Source organism: Dromaius novaehollandiae, chromosome 3, assembly GCF_036370855.1.
Source record: "Dromaius novaehollandiae isolate bDroNov1 chromosome 3, bDroNov1.hap1, whole genome shotgun sequence".
NCBI lineage: Eukaryota > Metazoa > Chordata > Aves > Casuariiformes > Dromaiidae > Dromaius > Dromaius novaehollandiae.
Window position 1 is genome coordinate 74,652,246 of NC_088100.1, and position 20,345 is coordinate 74,672,590.

At 38.2% G+C, this 20,345-nt stretch overlaps 1 protein-coding gene across 9 annotated transcripts in view; it reads right to left on the reverse strand.

Moving 5' to 3' along the window:
- UTRN (utrophin) overlaps positions 1–20,345 on the reverse strand; it is a 391,474-nt gene that overhangs the window by 210,894 nt on the left and 160,235 nt on the right. For all 9 annotated transcript variants that reach the window (XM_026109804.2, XM_064509199.1, XM_026109805.2 and 6 more), the window contains 3 exons: positions 19,591–19,796; positions 17,934–18,088; positions 13,231–13,420 (listed from right to left, as the gene is read on the reverse strand). In XM_026109804.2, the coding sequence (XP_025965589.1) occupies positions 13,231–13,420; positions 17,934–18,088; positions 19,591–19,796 (551 nt within the window). The remainder of the gene's footprint in view (positions 1–13,230; positions 13,421–17,933; positions 18,089–19,590; positions 19,797–20,345) is intronic.

Sequence of the window (20,345 nt, forward strand, 5' to 3'; positions counted from 1 at the left end):
CCCTGAAAAACAGCAGCAATCAAAAAGCACTGTGGTAAAATACTACTGTAAGATGGTCTCCTATATCAAATATTGATCCAGCTCCTGTAAACACATGAAGTTCATGAAAACCAATTTTCCCATTAATCCTACATTCATGCCTTAATAAAACTACCCCATATTTTATACTCATTTTCATTCTTGCTGCAATAGTAAAATATTTTCAGCTCAAAAAACAGACTTGCCTTTAAACCTAAGAGGATTCTAAAAGGATGTCCTGAAATATTTCACCCACCTCCTCTCTCTCTTCCTTTCCTCCCTTCTAAAATACTACTGAAATGCTATTAAAAAAAAATTATATCCTAGAATCAATCTTTTCTCCTCTTAAGCTGCACACTGTCTGCAAATAGGAATGATTGGTGCAGCAGTTAAAAAATACTGAACTTACAAAACTTTGTCCTCTCCCATTTTGTTTCTCCTTGTTCTCTCTCCTTAGCAAAACAATTTCATATCTACAGAAGCTTGATATGTACACAGAGCACTAGAGAGCACAGTCTACTGTAAAAAAGAATTTACAATAAAGTACTCACTTATTACACAGTTTCATTTGGCACTGATCACAATTAGACACAAAGCATCACTCAAGACCTGCACAATCTTTCTCTGAAAGGGGCTGTTGGCACACTCCCTCCTTTATGGGTTTTGAAAACAATGTATGAAAATGCAAGAATAAGTAATTTGGGATGAGATCACAGTTTTTTTTTTTTTTTTTTTTTTTTTTTTTTTTTTTAAACAGTGTATTAAAATGCCTTCTCACCATAACCACAAAATTCAGATAAGGCACCCAATGCCTGACTGTACCACATTGTTCCCACTACAGTTACACTACAGCAAAAGGATTCTCAAATGAGTACTTGCTGTGGCTGCACAGCAAATTCATAGCAAGCCCAGATTCAGATCAAAACTCAGAACACTAAGAATTTTTCACATAAGGGTAAACATGCGAAGTTGCTTTTGACAGAAAGCAGGCAACACCGTCAGAGCTGAAAACTGCTGCACTATAGTTTTGGGTATTTTAGTAATTGGGCAGTAGCACAGAGAACCATAGAAAAATGCAAGCTGGAAGACCTCTGGAGGTCATTCAGTCAGACCTCCTGCCAATTTCAACAGCCAATTTCAAAGCCAGGTCCGGCTGCTCAGGACTTTATCCAATACAGTCAAGCGCATTTAGGGATAGAAATACAACCACCTCTTTGGGCAGGCTGTTCCAGTGCTTGACTACTCTCACTGTGCATAACTGGTTTCCTTATGTCCAGTTCTCCAGTTGCCACTTGTTCCCACTGTCTCTTGCCCTTTCACAGTTCATCTCTGAACAACGTCTGGCTCCTCCATCTTCTCTAGCAACAACCCACCAGGCAGGTGGTGATGACATTTGGAAACCCATGAGCCTTTTCTTCACAAAGCCAAACAAAGCCAGCTCCCTTCTCCCCTGCCATGCCATAGGCTCCAGCCCCAGCACACTGGTGGTTCTGCACTAGATTCGCTCCAATTTGTCAGCCTCTCTCTCAAACTGGGGGCCCAAAACCAACTGCAGCATTCCAGACATGACCTCACGAGCGCCAAGGAGAGGCGAGCAGTCACTTCCCCTAACCGGCTGGCTCTGATCTTGCTCATGCAACCCCATATGTGGTTAATCTCCATCATCACAAGGGCAAACTGCCAGCTCACATTCAGCTTCCTGTACAGCAGACCTGTCTGGTCCTTTTCTGCAGAGCTGCTCACTTGCCAGCCCCAAGTGGTACCAATGCTTTATGGAAAAAGGTTGGTTCAAAAGGGTGAAAGTTTGTTGTTGTTGTTGCTTTAAAAAACTTTACAGTGCTTCGTCCCTTTGTCCAGGTCATTGATGATAATGTTGAACAGTACAGGCCTCAGTATCAACCCTTGGGGAACACCAGTGGTCCTGGCAGTTTTCTACCCACCTTGTAGTTCATCCACCCTGTCTATAGTTCCCTAATTCAATTATCAGAGATAGCATCAAATACCTTGCTAAAGTCAAGATCAAGGATCTCCACTGCTCTCCCCTCATCCAAAAAGACAGCCATTTTGTCACGGAAAACAGTCAGGCTGGGCTGACACAATTCACGTTTGTTAAATCCATGCTGGCTGTGCACAGTCACCAACTTGTCCTTTTATGCTTGGAAATGGCTTTCATGGAGACTTGCTAAATAATTTTCTTCATGGACTGAGGACACATGGTGTCCTGGGAAAAGATGTGACAGCTTCCAAAATCTCACAGCCAAGAGGGCTTTCCATCTACAAGTTTTTCCTTCTTGAAATCCTGCCTATTCCTCTGAGCTGTGTCTTACATTCTTAACTGGAGACACTCCATCCCCACCTGCAACCATGACCAGACTCTGCATCTGTGACAGTCACTTATCCCTGTTTCTCTTATCCCTGACTGTTCTGAGGATCTCAAATCTCTCTCTAGTTTATGAAAACAAAAATACTCAGATTCCCCCCCTCCAAAATATTCCAATGGGAATCAACCCATAACACACTAACAGTTAGCAACTAAGTGACACCTTACCTATGCACCAAAGCCCCAAACTGTCCTTGTCTTTAACTGATCCACTGAATAGTCGCATGCCATTTGGGACCAATGGAAAATAATCCACTGGATTATTTTTCCATACCAGCTATATTTCCAACTTAAATTGCCTTTGTTGCCCTTATTTCTAATTTTCAGTCCTCTGATCCAATAATGCTTAAAATTATTTCAGTTCAGCATAAATGTCCTCTTACTTCCTTTGTCATTATATTGTGAGTAATCTGAGGTCAAATAAGACACAAGCAACTACACCAAATGCCCTTGCAAAGGTACAGCACCTTACTAATTACAACTTCTATGTAGTTTTCAACCTCTAAAGAACTTGCTTCAAAGCAGTTTCCTTTTCTGAATATCACTAAAATGGTAAAACACAGTATCAAATGCTTTTCTATACCCTTCTCCAAATGCCAATCTTTTCTATTTTGTAGTTATCAAAAAAAGCAAGTTTTTTGTTGATCTGCTTTTCGAAATACTTGTTATTACTACTCACTTTTCCCCTCTGCAGTTAAAAAACCCAATTCTTATCTTCAATATTTCCTCCAGTATTTTAGTAAGAAGTCTGACTTACTGGATAGTAATTTCCAGCATTCATCTCCTTCATTTTTTTTTTTTAAAGCCAATCAAAAAAAAAAAAAGTCTCCCTTCAGCCTTCCATGCCTTCTGTTGTTACCATGATTGTTCAATAATAAATGTCAGTAACAAATCAATTCTGATTTCTTTAAAGTTCCAGATGTCCATATTTTCAAACGTTCTAATTGTCAGTTTTCAGCATTCCAACTTTTAATTCATATCTGAAAAGAAAAGATTTCCACCTCATCCATTTTAAATTGACTTATATGTATTCTTACGGTATTCATATTTCTCCAAAGATAGAGTTTTCCACTCCTTTCAGTCAGTTTCTCTGCGACCCCACCATGCCATCTTGTAATATTTTAAGTTCTGTAGTTGTGTGTTAACCCTGTTCTGTTTGCCACGCACCCAGGCATGTCTCGTCCCAGCCCTTCACATACGATATCTCATGAATTCGCAACGGATGCTACTTCTTCTAAGTACTCATTTTCAGTACAAACAAGGTGTGAGGATTACCACATACATTTCTCAGCTGTTTTCTACAAAAGTATATCCTAAACTCATTATCATGAGCTGCTGCTCCTTAGATTTATTCATTTATCAAGAATCCTCTTTTGAAAGAATCAGTCTTGTCTACTAGTGCATTTTTTAACCTCGCTATATTTCAGCAGATAATTGCAACCGTATTGCTTTAATTCTGGCCTCCTCCTTTCTAAAGGGCTTTATGGCAGATTTAGATGGGGTGGTTTAACTCTCAGTTATGTTATGGCTCATTTTTAGAGATTTGACATTGTAAAAGAATCTCTAACTATTTTTACAATTATTGTAATGTCCCTTAAGCTACTGGAACAGCATCAAGCAGTCCACACTTAACTTTCTCGTCTCAAAAATCATTTGCCTAATTTCAAAATGCTTTTGATGACACAGGCACTGCTTCATATTCCAACCAACAAGCAATTTAATACAGCAACCTACTTCAGAAGCTGCTTCCAAAAACAGTTTTGTTCAGTCCTACCATTCAATAAATACATATTGTTGCTGCTGTCGCACCTCTTCTTCACCCCATTTGATTACCTGTATTTCATATATCTGAATTAGATCAAGTGTGAATGATTTCTTTTCTAAAGAAAGTTAAAATTAAAAATATTAAAAATATTAGAAAATGCACTGCTGTAAAATTCAGTGGGACCAGTATTTATCCTACTCATGTTTCAACACAGCTCTCCACGCTGTTTCTCCCCAATAACCTTCACTTTTTTTTAAATTTCATAGGAAAAAAAAAAAAACCCTTTTGTTACTACTTTGAAAATTCAACATTATTTTAATGCCATTCAGAAGGCAATCATCAGTGTCACAGTGAAAGAGGAGTTTGGCTGACATTAGCATTCACTGTGCTTTTAACTTCCTATGCCTTTGTAAATTTAACACTAGCAATAGAAATAAAACAGCAGAAGAACATGAGAGTTGCATTTTAAACTATGAGTTCATAAAAAAAAACCCACAAGACATTTGTTTCTGACACATCATCTCTCTTTACAGCTGAGGAAGCCAGTAACTCACCTAAGTTACCATGTGTCATTTCAAGAGTGAAGAGTAATGTCATATCAGGTTTGAGATTTCAGATATTTATTTGAAGAGGTTTCTTTGGTCTTGGTTCCTCTCCCCTGCCCCCCAAAAGATAGCCTTCCTCTGAAGAAGGCATCATAAAAGAAATGAGAAAATATTCTTCTAGCTACTAGTCATTTTTCTCATTCTGTCCTCCAACAGCTTACCCTGCACGCTAGCAATTTATTTCAAAAATATCATGGTCAGGCTCCATCAACAGGATACATATTTCAAGTTTATCATTTATCGATCCGACAGAGATGTACTATTGTTTTGCTTATGTCAGGGAAATTCAAGAAAGCCTCCCAATTTTCTACTTCATTTTCATAAGTAATACTGTAGTTCTGGTCTCAGAAGAGATCTGTCAATTTGCACCTTACCATGATTTTTTTTGTTCCCAGTAACATCTATTCATTCTTGTCCAAGCTGTCTGCATGTACCTAACAGAAAATATTCCTTAAAGAACAACCGCACATCACCAAAAACAGAGTAGATGACAACCCTGACACCACATTATTTTTGTGGTTCTTTCTTTTGAGAATCATAGAATATTATGAGAGTTAAGAGACAAAGCTGTTAATGGTAAAGCAAAAAAATGCATTCACTGTCCTGATAACAGGCTGCCAATTGTACAAATTTTGTCCTGATGTGCCACTGATTTCAGCGTAAAAGAATCATACGGCATAATCAGTAAAAAGAAGCTGCATCTGGCAAAAATTTATCTTGGTATGAAGAGACTAATGAAAGAAAAAAATAAGCAAAAAAAAATATCCTAAACCTTGAATTTTCTATTTTGCAGCAATGCGGTAAACATATTTCAACAAAAGTTTTATTTCTGTTTCTCCTTTCAACAAATTTGTAACATGAAAAATTTGCACCTTGAATTAGTATTACATCAAGCTGCTAATAAAAGGAACAATTATGACTCTTCCCCACTACTAGGCAAACACTCCAACTTCACTAATTTGTTTGTAAATATTTCACTGGCACTTTTTTAATGTTTATTTCATTGGCAGTGTTATGCTTCAGAAAATACTTCACATGAAACATTTAGATGGTAGCTCATGAAGCAACTACTCTGTACCTGATGTGACAATTCACATCCCAAACAGTGAATAACTTCTCTTATGCAGAACTGAACTATAGTTGCGTACAGCGTTCACAAGCACAAACTCGTGAAATGCCAAAAGTCACAAGTATACAGAACACTGAAATAGAGTGAGTAAGGATTTCTTTTAGAGTTGCTTATAATTTGTAATTTTCATACCATTTTCTCTTCTAAGCATTAACATTTCCATCAGCAGACTCCCATATATCATTGCCTTACATTGACACCTGCTGGAAGTGGCTGGGACTGTAAAATATTCCTTTTCCCTCTATAAGTGTCTGACTTAACTCCACAGGCAGACCAACACTTCTACCTCCAGTTAAACTGAGTAGGAGACTACCTCTGAAAACACCAAGCAGCATGACTTTTTAAGGAATTAAAAAAAAAAAAAAAAAAAAAAAAGTGCTACTGTAAGCTACACAAAGTTTCCCAAGGCTACCACTGCATGGATTCCCAGTCAGAAAATATATCTTAGTAACAGCTTTCGAGAAGATTTTCACTACCCATTGGGTAGATTTAAACTCAGCAAATTAGGTATTCAACCACTTACTGGGCTTTCACTCTAATTAGCAGATAATAATTACTACAAGATTCACTAAATAGTTCTTGTTTGACAAGCATTGTTACAAATGAGTTTATATACAAAATATAACCAAAGGGCTTTTAATGCACTTATACTTTACTAGCATTTCTGAAAAGACAAATAAAAACAACCATGTCTTTACACTAACAAAAAAGATTTGCCTTATTCACAAAAGCAAACAGGGCTGTTTACTGATAGAATTGACAAAGACAAGAACCACTGAGGCATACTTGTTAAAACAGCTTGCATGTACACATCAAACTAGCTATTCTCAATTTTTTTCGTACTGAAGATACACTTCTTACTGTAGCTTTGTAAACAGCAGTACATTGAAATCATCATCTGAAAACAATGATTGTTCCCAACATGCCATAACTTCCTCTATAAACTTCACTGCTATAAACCATATACCATATTATACCCTTTTCTTACTTTCAAACTCTATCATACAGATAGTGAGTCTTTTACTTTGTTTCATTTTCATATTGCTCATAATGGAAAACACATTTTAGACTGATGCAAGTATGGTTTGTTACAGACGCATTTGCTTTTCCATCGGAGCAAAGAACAGATTCCTGAGCACGGTCATGCACTTTGGTTTACATACCTTGTACGCAAACTCAGGCACAGTTTCATCAAAACACAGAGGCATTTTTAAAGTATTGGAAGTAGCAAGAATAAAAAACAAGTTCAAAGACAGCCAGATGGATTATTTTTTTAATAAGGTAATGTCAGCATATAGCTGAACCTCTTCAATTTTATATTTCTCAAAGCTACAAAGTAGGATCCATATATTAAGGTCCAATAATACACCACAGCATGACCTTTCCACACAGGCACCAACACAAGTGACAGTCTTAACTCACTTCATAGATCACACCTGAATTTTATATCTGGCAAGTGATCAACCTGGGTTTTTTTTGTTTGTTTTTTTTTATTTTTAAAGACAACTTTCACTAGGTAGCTTAGACCATTGCCACAGTACTTAAGTTCTCAACTACCGTACCTGTGCAAGATAACAAACAGTAATACAGTCTTAGTGCAATCAGAAACAGTCAGCTCCAAAAAAGATAACAACAGAAATATTAATATTAGTAGCAGACAATATCAACATGTTTTTAATGCAACTTTTTCTCATTTTTATTTGTGGGAGAACTCTACAGATATAGGCAGGCAAAGTCAAAATTACATGGCTGTCTACTAAGTCTGGTTAACTCACATTCCTGATAGAAAGTTTCATCAATTCAAAAGCAAAAACACTGGGTATTGAGCAAAAACACAGTTATCCTGCACAATGGGTACCTAGGAGTTAAAAAGCAATGTATTTATCAAGAATTAACCAACTCCTTCCAAAAAAAGATGCAGTAATATTTTACAGAAGATAATTGAATACTAACAGTTTCCTTCCAGACATACTTAAAGGGTAGACAATGTAGCATTGTGTCAATTACACAGTGATACATTTAAAAAGGACTTTCTTTTTCTAATATATCGCATTCTTTAACAAAACATACACCTTTACAAAACACACTACGTAGCTTAGATACCTTTGACACCCATCCTACTCTGACTTTTTTAATCTGAAAAAGGTAAGAGAGTCAGCTTTAGGTACTCTCGAGATTCTGGTCCTGCATTTCTTACCTTACACAGCTTCTGGTAACGCGGAGAAGAAACTGCCATCCTCTGTAAACGATGCAACAACACCACAACTTTCTGCAGAGACGTTCTCACCACAGCCATCATTTTAAGTTTGCCACACTTCTGAAGATACCTCAGAATTTGCATTATAAATGAAGAGCAACTATCATTTCCTCCCGGTCACTGGACAATGATTTGCCAGCTTTCTGAGCATGCTCTCTTCCAGGACTGCTTTTGAGAGCTACAGGCTTTATATGATTCAAAGGCAAAGGAGGTTGATACAGCATAAGTTTCTCTCACAAAATAACCCCAAGAAACAAATACAAAAAAAAAAAAAAAAAAAAAAAAGAGCTTTCACAGATTTTCCAAGCCAGTACTGCTCAGCTCTGCCTGTGCAGGGAGTAAATGAAGTTGTTGAGCAGCCGAGTGTCTGCCACCGTTAAGGAGTGCACTAAACAGCCAGAAAACATTATTAATTTAAGCATTAAAGCTGCAGAAATGAGAAAGGAATTCCTTCAGGAAGACGGCTCCAGTGTGTCAAACTGTTTTTCTTCCCTAGTAGCAGCTGCTTTATATTGAGAGACTGAGCATTTGCTCCTTCACTCTGGAAAAGGATGCTCTCGCTCTCAGACTAAATGCAGCTCTGGCAGAGCTGTAGAGTGAGTGAATAACAGATTGTATTATAAATCTTGAGAGAGGAGCAGAGGGATACCTGCCCTAATATTATATCAGCCATACATTAAAGGCAAATAAATTACACATAGGCACTTCTCAAAGCTAGATTATCCAATACAAAAGGAAAATCTGCAGGGGGTAAACCTCTCTCTCTTACAAAAACTGTCTTAAAGCCAATTTAGCAAAAGAGATCTCAAAGGAGTCTCACTCCCACCACAAAGTAGGAATGTTTTTCATGAGCTGTTTCCAATTAGAATCTTTTCCTAAATGACTTATTAGGAACGAAGTGGATTTTGACATATTTAAAGCACCCAGTTGTGCCACCCCTTTTCTAGCAGCTTTGAATTCAGAGAGCTAACATCATTTTCATGTTTTTTCCATGACAAAGCAGTATTATTTAAGCCACCTAAGGATTGCAATAGGACATTCAAGAACACGGAGGTATTTTGTTACCAGCTACACACTCTCAGTGTAATACAGCCAACATACCCCTAGGTGTGGTGATACTGCAGCATAACCAGAGAAAGCTATTTCTTACTACTCCCAAAGGTGCTAATGATGAATATATTTTAATCTCTATCACAGGGGCTGCTAGAGCAAACATTCAAGGAGGCCATTATCAACACAGTAGGCAGTAGGAACAGAGAGCAAAAGAGAGGATGACTATCTCAACATAGATCAGATATACCACAGCATTAGTGAAAAAAATCAATCAAAACCAAGACCCCGTTGGGTCTTCTCAAACCCATCTTAAAAACAGTCCTATGAAAAAGGAAACACATTCACGATATAAACTAATTAGGTGCATTAACATAGCTTCTAGCTACCAAGATCCCAAAGGGAAAACACCACCAAGTCTGATAATCACTTTCTCTAATAGAACATAGAACCAAATTAATAAAAACTCCACCCTGTAATAAATTACATCAACAGGTACCAAGAAAAATATGAAGTTATTATTTGTGTTCTTGACCTGGGTCTTTGATCCCTCTCCTAGGACTGCTAACAGATACGTAACATTTGCCTCTCTGGACAGACAGGAATACAAGGAATATCCGCAAGCTATGTTCCAAGATCGAACACCCTGCAGAAGAGGATGTAAACCACTGTTTTTACAAAAAGAACTAAATACATAACCCAAGACAAAGGATATGATGATGATGATTATTGCAGGCTTAAAGTATCAGCTGAATAAAGATCTGAATAAAATTCACCTATTTACTCCTAAGTTAAACACTTTTCCTTAATGTTACCATAAAGTTAAAACATAAGAGGTTTGGGGCTAAATTTGGCATCTAAAGAGACTACTACAAGTAATCATATTACTTAATGTGTACATTGCTACATAAATATATGTTCACACATTTCTAGCACATCTATCAGCACAGTATGGAGGCACCAACTAAAAATAACATGAAGTCTGACAAATTCATAGGCACCTGGAAACTTGACAGCTTAGAGACCAGTGCTTTGTATACTGGTAAGCCTATCATCAGGCAGTTTGCATCTGAGGTGGATGGGCACAAGCTCTTCCGAGAGGACACCGATTTAAAAGTTGTTCCCATCCAACTCTTTGTTAACACAACCTTCTCATCCTTATCTTCCCACTTCATTTTTACAATGGGGTCAATTTTTCTAGCAGTGCTCACACCAAACTTGCTTTCCTTGTACACTGTTCTCTCCCTGATCTTTCCAGCACCAAACATAATATCATTTCAAGGAAACAGGGAATTCATTTCATTCAGTACTTAAAAATCTCACCCTCTATATTCTTAACCTCCACAGCCTCGGTTTCTTTCCTCATTTCCACCACCTCTTTGAACTGTTCCCCTGTACTCAATTGCTTTTGGCTTATCTGCTCTACCACTACAAGTATGTTCTTTTCCCTCCAATCCTGGCCTATCAACATTAGCTGAAGTCCTGTTAACCAACATTCTTGGCAAAAACCTAGGAGACAGAAGAGCAAGAGCTCAAACCTCTGTTGTGTAAACTAGGGTCCAGTCCACTCCTGCCCTCTTCTTTCAGTTCTGCTCTTTCTCCTTGCCAACATACAAGTCTGAATCAAGCAGCAAGACAAACAGAAATAAGCAGTCCATCACTAGTCACGTTGATTTGAGTTATGCTAAAACAAATCTTTCAAATTATTTTGAATAATATCTTTACATCTGGAGGCAAAGAACTTCACTCACGTTACCCCAGCACTACTTTCTATTATTTGTTAGCTCGTTTTCTGCATCTTTCTTCAAATTAGTTTTTAACCTCTTGTAGATGGTTGCTACATATTTTGCACATGGTGACCAACACAGACTGGAGTGTTTTGACAGTAACCTGAAAGGAAGTCCTCTGCAATAATTAGATACTGAACAAATTAAGAAAGATTGATGCTATAATCATGAATTTCCTCCCTTAAAAACAAAGAAAAACCACTTTATCTTCTACCCAACTCAAAGTTGGGATTATTTTCATTGTACTGCTGTTACCTTTGGATGAGGCAATAGAAGTCAAAACAAAGCTTCAACAATCCCCAGATCACTGACCCTCTGGTTAGATTTAAAATGATATTAAATGTTGGTATAGGAAAAAAGTTCATTTCAAAAGCCATTGAGCTATGACAGTCTGACACGTGCTCTCGTAACAACTTCTTTGGTAACTGAAAAAAAAGCTCACAATATTATGTAAATTCATAGGTAAGTTAAGTGATTACAGCACTTGTCTCCTGCACGATGTATAAAAGAGCATACAGTCACAGGGAAGATGGAGAACATCAGGTATATAGAGGCTTAGACATCTCTCCACAGAGCAACAGGGACTCTTACCCTGCTGTTCTCCCTTCACATAGCACAGGTTTGACAATTTAAACCAACTTGCAGCAAAGCAAAGGAGGCAATCAATCTTCCATGACCAAATTGCCCGAGTCCTTCACAGCTGCATACAGTGGACAGTACCGTATTGCAAAGTCACAGCTTTATCCCAGTGTAATTGTTTGCATGAAATGCAAGGCAATGCAGAAGTAAGTCTGTTTCTGCACTGCACTGCCACATATTGTTAGCCTTCTGTGGCCCCATTTTAGCCCTGCCAGCACTCCTGCTTTTATTGCTCCCAACAGAAAGTATTATATTAACTTGTATGTGTTATCATTACAGACTGGTCTCAGTATTTCACAAAGAGTCTCATCTCTACAGGTGAGCTACCTGGCTGACAATAACCACGTAAATGTTGGTGAGTGACACATCATCTTCTACAGACTCAAACCTCCACAATATACTATTCTTCCCTTAGGATTACAGTGAACTGCTTGATCAGAAACTTTAAATTTAAATGAAATGAGACATTTAATGTAGACATGTTTGGGTTAATAACACTACTGATAGTACTACACTTTTTCATTAAAAGCCACTCAAACTCCACAAATTTAGAACACAGAAGACATTACTCCAAACTTAGAGTGCACGATTTCTGTTGCTAATCCGACCTTCCAATTTGTGTATATTGAAAGAGAATAACTATACTAAATAATGAGGCAAACTAAAAGGAAGAAAAATGCATTAAAACATTCAGGAGAGAGAAGAGACATGAACAGCATTCACATCCTGTAAACAGGGCATTCATATGTCAGAGAAACACCGAAAATCCTTTCAACCAGTGATGCTCAGTCTTCTCCTGCCACAGGCCCCAATATATTAATTTTAAAAAAGAAGAGTTGACAAGTCCCCACATTCTTTACTGCTGTCTTCCCCCAATAAGGCAGACTAAACCCAGCTCCTCTCTACCTCCCCAAAGAGGCTTGTTTGGAAAGGGAGGAACGGACAGCTGATGTTGTACTCCAGTTATCCTCAGTGGTCTGTGCTTCTTAGATTGGGAGAAGGGAATTGCCTTCTAGATTTTAGATGAGCCAGGGTGTTCACATATGAGTAAGGACCCTAACTGGCAACATTTAATCCCCTGCTCAGTTATTTCTAGGGTTTCCACACTCTGTGGCCTGTATGCCAACTAAGGCCCAGCTCAGGAGCTGCTGGGCAGCAGTAGCAGGGAAGGGCAGAAAGGTGACCTGAGCACAACTTCTTAGGTTGCTGGCAAAGCAGGGGGAGGAAAGCAGGGAAAGATAAGGAAGGCAAGGAGACAGCACCTCCCAGGTGCTGTACTTCCCTGGAGGAAATTGGATTAAATTGATCAGCTGGGCAGTCACATGGTATGATTTGGTTTAAATAAATACATGTTTCCGGAACACAGTCATTCTCCAGGGATTTTTAAAACCCCTGGCAGCCAGAGATGTCCATGGAATATGCATTTCAAACCTTAGCAAGAAAAAGCTGCTGTCTTCAAACTCCTGAATTTTAAAATGCTGTTTTCAAATACTTTTAAATAGGCTGCAGATCTCCCCACTCTATTAGATAGCTTTCCTTTGTAAGATTTGCCATACAGGAAAAGTGCAAATAACAACAGTAGCATTATTTAATTTCTTACCTGAATCTGTTTTCTAAGCTCCCTTATGCAGGCACTGTCCTGAGCAGCGGTCTCACGCTGCGATGCATCTGCAAGAACATTTACTGTCGTCTCTGCCTCTTGAAGCCACTTGAGGAAGCTCTCCAGATCCTTGTGCAAGGCCTGTACTGTCTTTAGCTCAGCCTCCAAGAAATTCTGCCTATCAACGGCTCTGAAAATAAGATGACAACAAGTATCAGAACTTTCCTCTATAACATCCAACATTACACATATCGTAAATGGAGCTACTGAAAGATAAATCCAAAAGTTCTCTTCATTAAGAAACTATACATCTGTCGCAGCTTGTTTTATCATTATTTATATCACTGTTTCTCTGGTTGTTATATCTATAGCTTTCCACAGATGTTCTTCACTAGATATATTTCACAGCCCTTTTAAAAAAGCATGTGGAAGAAAAGTTACTCATTAAAAATCTAGCTTTTTCTTTTTGAGTACTATGATCACAGACTTAATGCTACTCCAACTGCTAGAAGTGATATTCCCATGTGTGAATGCTTTTCCTCATCAACAAACATCATATGGAGCAGAAGGATTCAGGGGTTGGAGCTTTTTTTTCCTTTTATAGTTAGCAGAAACATTTCCCTAAATTGGTATGTAATATGAAAAATCACTCCTGGTTCTGTCTGCTGAAAGCAAAGACTTTTGACACTACCACTCATACTGAGTAATATATTACCATCATACCACTCAACACAATCTAGTCCAAAATGAACATTCTTAAAAAAGGAATTTCAGTCAAAAGATCTCCAGCTAGATGATCACAAAAAATTTTGTTTGGTAAAACATTTTTTGAGATCTAAGTCTTTCATTATTGGTAACCAACTACACCAACAGCTTTCCTTAAAAAAAGGAGTCAGATTATATCTCTGTGTAATACAACTGTTTGCTTGTCACTGAAATGAAGCATATGGAAAACTGTTATAGTCAGCATTTTTAAAAATTAATTGAAATGTGACAAGCTGATTTTCATCCATTTGAGGCTACTACTCAGCAGTATCCCTTTTTCCAAAGCCAGGGAAAAAAGCAAGTTGTCCCACCAGCACACTGTACAGAAGCCTCTATCAGGGCTACTGTCTGGAATGCTGTTGCTAAATAACTAGGAAGTTCGACTTTATCTGGAGTTCAATCACTAACGATATTACAAGATTTCAGTGGTAAAGCAATATTTATTTTCGAATAAAACAAGGCCAAAACACTCAGCATTTAATATTTTCGAAAGAATTCAACAGGTTTCTCCAAACAAGCTTGATTTACTTGTATTTTGCCTTCTCACATTCTCCTTAAGTTTTCTTTTCTACTTTCCACATTGTGGTGACAATATTGCTCAGCAGTATTATGGACTCACTGCATTCAGAATCAAGATCTTCAACAGTAGTTAAAATGTTCTGTAAAAAAAGAACCTGTGGGTGTTTGGTACCATTCAAAAGGAAGTTTCTAAGCTGGTAGTTTAGTTTACTAGCACATCACAACAAAAGACAGATGTAAGGAAAAGCTGTTTTCCTTCAAGGGCAGTAAGGAAATCTGATGCAACCCCAATTCTGTCAGGTCTGCATTCTTAAGTATTAACATAACCAACTGAATTTCCAAGAGACTACTTGCAACAATATAGTGTTGCGAACCCAAATTTAGAAACTATTGGGCTTATGCCATGTTTTAATCATTGCTTCATCCAAAGTGAGATTGCTTGAATCATTCCTAACTTCATGCTCCCCAGACTTTGGCCACTAGCAAAAGACCAGCAGGGCAAGAAGCCTTCATTCTTGCCTCTGACTTGAAGCTCTGGGATGCTTTGCCTACTCAGGGAGTGGGGGGGGGAAGAAATAGCATGCCGAGGATGACTGTTTGATAGATACATTGCCTAAAATAACAACAAAGCAGCAGCTCAAAAATTGGAGCATTTAATACACCAAGAAAGAGGAGAGAGAAATGAGAGGGGAGGGAAAAAAAACCAAAAATCCCAAAACACCAACAAAAAATCCATACACACCACAAAGTAAAAGCAGGAGCTCTGACTTCAAAACCCTCTCCCCTCTGCAGGGATTTTCTTTCCTAGCAGGGGATTAAGGCCAAAGGTGGAATAACAGGAGTGACATAGGAAGAACAGCCTGAAAATACAGGTGACCTTCAAAAAAACAGAGAAGCCCCATAGGAGGAAACACAGTAAAAGTGACCCAGATCTCTAAGTGTAAGTACTGATGTACTAGACAGGAATTGAGACAACCTGAACATTATACCTGAAACATTCATTCAAGAATGCTGTCTTCGGCCTTGAAAGTTTTAATATCTCAAACTTTGTGCTTAGTTGAAATAAAAGGGAAGAATTAAATCCCGTAACAGTCCCACTGCTGTTATGACATTTGAATTAAAGATAAAAATCATTCTGTTCAGTAAATTTGTATTCCAGTAGCATAAACTACTAGATGTACAACTAATGTTCTAGATTACATGAATGTTGTAAAAAAAAAAAAAAGGATCTGTACAACAGTAGTGAGCAACACTTCTACAGAGCAGCCCCAAATACTTTTATTTCATTCCAGTAAAGGTCACAAATAGAAGATCATGGAGAGTTCTGTACTGCAGACAGACTACTTCCCATGCCAGCAATGATGATTCAGATTCTCACATAAATCTGACACAATCAGAACATTCTCAAAGGAGAGAAGGTCTTTCCAGGATGTAAGAATTAACATGAGGAGAACCTGCAGAGCCCCAAACAAGTGCAGCCAACTTTAGTTAACTCGGTGACAGGCGAGAAGGTCTAAGCAGGTTCTGTTAGCAAAGATATGTCCAAGAAAAACAAAAATTGTACCTCTGCTATTTAAATTTTCCTAGCACTGTTTCAGCTTTCAGTTCCACCCAATTATTTTTCAGATATAAACTAAAAATCTGCAATACACACAAATGTGCAATCAAGGGAAAGTCAAGTAGAACATTTAGGACAATGTGGACAACAACTGTAAGCCACTTCTGAGGCACCAGAAGTAGAGGAAATTACTACAGTTTCCTGAAATATAAAAATGGAACATAAATAGCCACTGGATAGCATATCCAATTTATATGCTGCATCAAGCAGGGGTGCTTTATCTCCTTATGGCAATGTCTTTAAAATGAGCTGCTTCAATTTTGAGTTCCATAGCTACAGTCTTCCTGATAGCGTTACTGGGATGCTATTAAGGACTGTGATTCTCCCAGGTGAAATACTAAGGACCCTTCCCGAATTCTCCAGCCATAGGTATTGCCAAAATAAAACGGAATTTTAAAGCATTCTTCTGTAAATATATATCTATGCCTATAGAAGCCATGACGCCCTGTGTGTGTTCCATGTGTAACCCCTGTCCATCTGAAGTCTGTCATACGAAGTAAACCTCAGCACTTCACGTTGCAAAGCATAAAGCACTTCAGTATAATTTTTAATTAATGTGTTCAAAGCAAGCATAAAAACCTTCACTTCCTGGAAAAGGTTCCTCCAATGCACAATCTCCTCTTAATTCTATGCTGCTCCATGAAGTTATATGGAGCAGCTCCACACTTCAGCTACCCATCAGTTCTCCAACTTCTCCTTTAAGAGGTGTTCTTAATTAAAAGACAAAGAAGTAATGCATCCTCCTAACACTATAGTCTGCAAAACAGCAGACCCAGTAATAACTGAGGAGCTTCAGATACACACAACAGAAAGCAAGTGCTTATTACTCCAGACTTTCTTAAGCAGATTCAAAAGTAATTAGAGGATTCCAGGCAGGAGTCTTCAGAGCTCTTTCTGGTCCCCTGTTCTGAGTTGGGTGGGCTGTTTTATGCTAGCTCTAACAAAAACACTGAAAAGTTTGAACTTGAATGACTGTAGTCTACCGTTATTACTAACCCAAAAAGCAGCTGTTTCCCCTCACTCTCCAATTCCCTCTTCATCCCCAGATGCCACTGTGAGAGAAATCCAGATAAAGTTCATGGCATTCTGGAAAAATTATTACAGTACTCTGACGAATGGGAGGAGGATCTGATGCAGAATATGCTCCAGTCCCCAGTCTTAATGCAAATGAATGATCAGGAATAGCCAATTCAGGAGACAAGCGCATACCTATGACCCAGTTCAGAGAGCAAAAGTGAAAAGCTAAGGAAGGCTTATCATATGCCTTTCCCATAGCCTACCGAAAGTTTTCTGAAAAAATATGAAAAGTAGGTATGTACATCACATTGAATAATAATGAATTTTTTTATTCCTTGAAAATGCCATCTTAGATGTCTCAAAACATTTAGAGATCAATACCATTCTATTCTATCTCAAATCATCACACTGTATGAGCCATATAAAGTTTTGTCTCGTTTCTCATCTCTCAATGGAAATAACCAGGAAGCCATTCATATAAAACTCACTGTCGCATCAAAAGCACAAAACTACAAAGGTACCTTTTTTGTTTTGTTTTTCACTTTTTCTTTTTAAACAGGAATTGGAAGTCATATTAGAAGCCTTCCATAGAGAACTGTGGGAATTTCCATCATGAGCAAAATTCAAAACTGCTTCACTATAATTGACTATCGATCTGCACTAACCCTAAACGCTGCAGAAAATTTTCAGTATGCAGAGAAGAGATGCTAATATACATAAACTTGTATCTTATATTTCTATCATTTAAGAAACAGCTACATACAGTGTGAAACCTCATAATTACCTTTGGTTCAGATTAACCCAACAAGTATTCATTTGGTCAGTGGTTTCCTTCACCCTCCTTGTGTCATCACCTCGATACTCTCGAAGAAGTTTGTTAGAAAGATCATTGAACGCAGCTACCGTGATGTCACCTCTATGCAAATCCTGAACTAACACCTAAAAAACAATTTCAGAATGAGACACGTGAGCAAAATTAAAATCAGACTGTTTCACATATTGTGCATTTTATCATATTATTAAAACTTTTACAACAAATGTGCATATATCTCATCTAGAATATACTCCTTCTTAAAACAAACAAACAACTATTAGAAACTAGTGTCCTGACAATGAACCAATCGAAATACAAATAAATGAGAAAAATAACATTTTTCAGAATTATCAAAGGCTAAAAAATCTTTTTCTCTGTTTTACTCGTAATGGAAGTAAAAGCACTTCCATATTTTTAGTAGCATGAGTAAGTTTAAATTTTGTGAATGGTGATAAAACCATCGGCTAAATGTGACATAAGTGAAGTGCGCAGCAGGATTTTTTTTTTTTTTTTTAATGAAGAAACAGATTAAATATGGTCACTTATTGTAGCAGGATATTCATAATGTGGCTCCGCCTTACAAATTCTTGAGATATCTCAATTGTGGAAAAAAATGTATACATATATGTGTGTGTGTGTATACATATATATATGTGTGTTCAGTTATATCTTATGGTCTCTGTACTGTATGTTTGGGCACAGGTTAGCTTTCACTTAAGAAAGCAAGCAGACAGTCCTAATAGCCCATTTCCAACCTCCTGCTCAAATAAAACAGACAATGAAAAGTAAGCAATTTTACTATTTACTAAAATAGGGCAGTAGTTCAGTGAGGGATTCTCATGACTGTATCCCTCAGCTCCTTTCCATACCCAGCTGCACCTCTATCTTGTTCCTCCGTGAATACATACACTTTTTTTTAAACTCTACTGCAGCCCTGTTCCTCGTACCACTGCTAAGAGCCCCTCCTTGCTGACTTCTCTCTTCAGTTCCCATCCTGTGTCTCCTACAGCCTGCCCTTTTTCTGACAGCCCTCAGAACAAAGGACATCAGACTTACTGATTTATCACAGCAGGCTGGCTGTGATATAAAAAGTAAAGATTGCATGAGATTGAAAAAAAGCATTAAATATGTCCAGGGGACCCATCAGAAGTGAAATTCAGGATAATTTTTAGATATCTTGGTGCATCCCTGGATTTACTGACTACCACTATAACAGCTGTCTATGAAGTAACACACGCTGTATTCTGTGTTCGCATGAATAGTTTTATCAGTTTGAGGTTCAAATTTTCTGCATAAGATCATTTATTTGGTGCTATACTATACTGACTTACATTACACTTCTCATAAGGCAACACACAACGTGCATACATGCCACCTGTTTCCCTCCCCCAGAAAATGATTCTCAGGAAGTCTGATTAGGGGACTGGCGGGGCAGGGGAGGGTGAGGCAAGGCAGGGAGAGGGAAGGGGAGAGAGAGAGAGAGAGATTTTAGAGTATATCACCCCCAAAGGAGAAAGCATTGCCAAATCAATTCTACAATTAAATCTTATATTACACAGATTGAGGGGGTGATGGAGGGGAAGGGGTGAGAAAGGGGTGGGGGAAACACACACATAGACGGCCTTACTTTGTTATCTGCAATCTGTTTAGCAAGCATCTCTTTTGGGCCCTGCAGGAGCATGCGGAGACGAATCTCAGACTGCTCCATGAGGTGCTCCATTTCTTGCCTCTGCTCCTCCCACTGCATGCTGTCAGCCAGCATGTATTTCAGCTGCTGCTGCCGGACCTCCACACCATGCTGAGTACTGTCCCATTGGTTCTTGACCTTCTCCACTGTGGAGGGCAATGCAGGAAATCAAAACCTGAGGCAAACGACCAAGCAGCTGTACCTAGCAGTTACTTCACAGGACAAGAGGCAATAATACAACTCATTCACAGAATGGCTTTTTCAGTATTCAGTATTTTAGTTCCCTATGTAGTTTATGCCTTCACAGAAGCAAAGAAAAATGCAGGTGTTTGGCTGTCTCTTGTTTAAGTGGGCCAGCACAAGGTTGCAAATATTTGGAAGATTTCAAAATCATAATTTTTTTTACTTTTTAAGAGGACACATTTGGGAGGCCAGTCAACCGCAGCTCCACTATGACGATATGCAAAAGCAGGGTTTCAAGGAGCACAAGTTTAAGGTGATGGCTATACCAGCAAATCATCTCTGCGCGGCTGTAGCCGAAACCAGTATAAATGAACAAATAAACAGATTCTGTTTAGACCCGCTTAGTTTACACAGAGCGAAACAATACACTAACCAGTGTGCAGAAGCCAGTATAGCAGCACCTGCACTACAGCTCTGGCTAAGGCAGAAACATTCAAGTAACAACCTGCTTT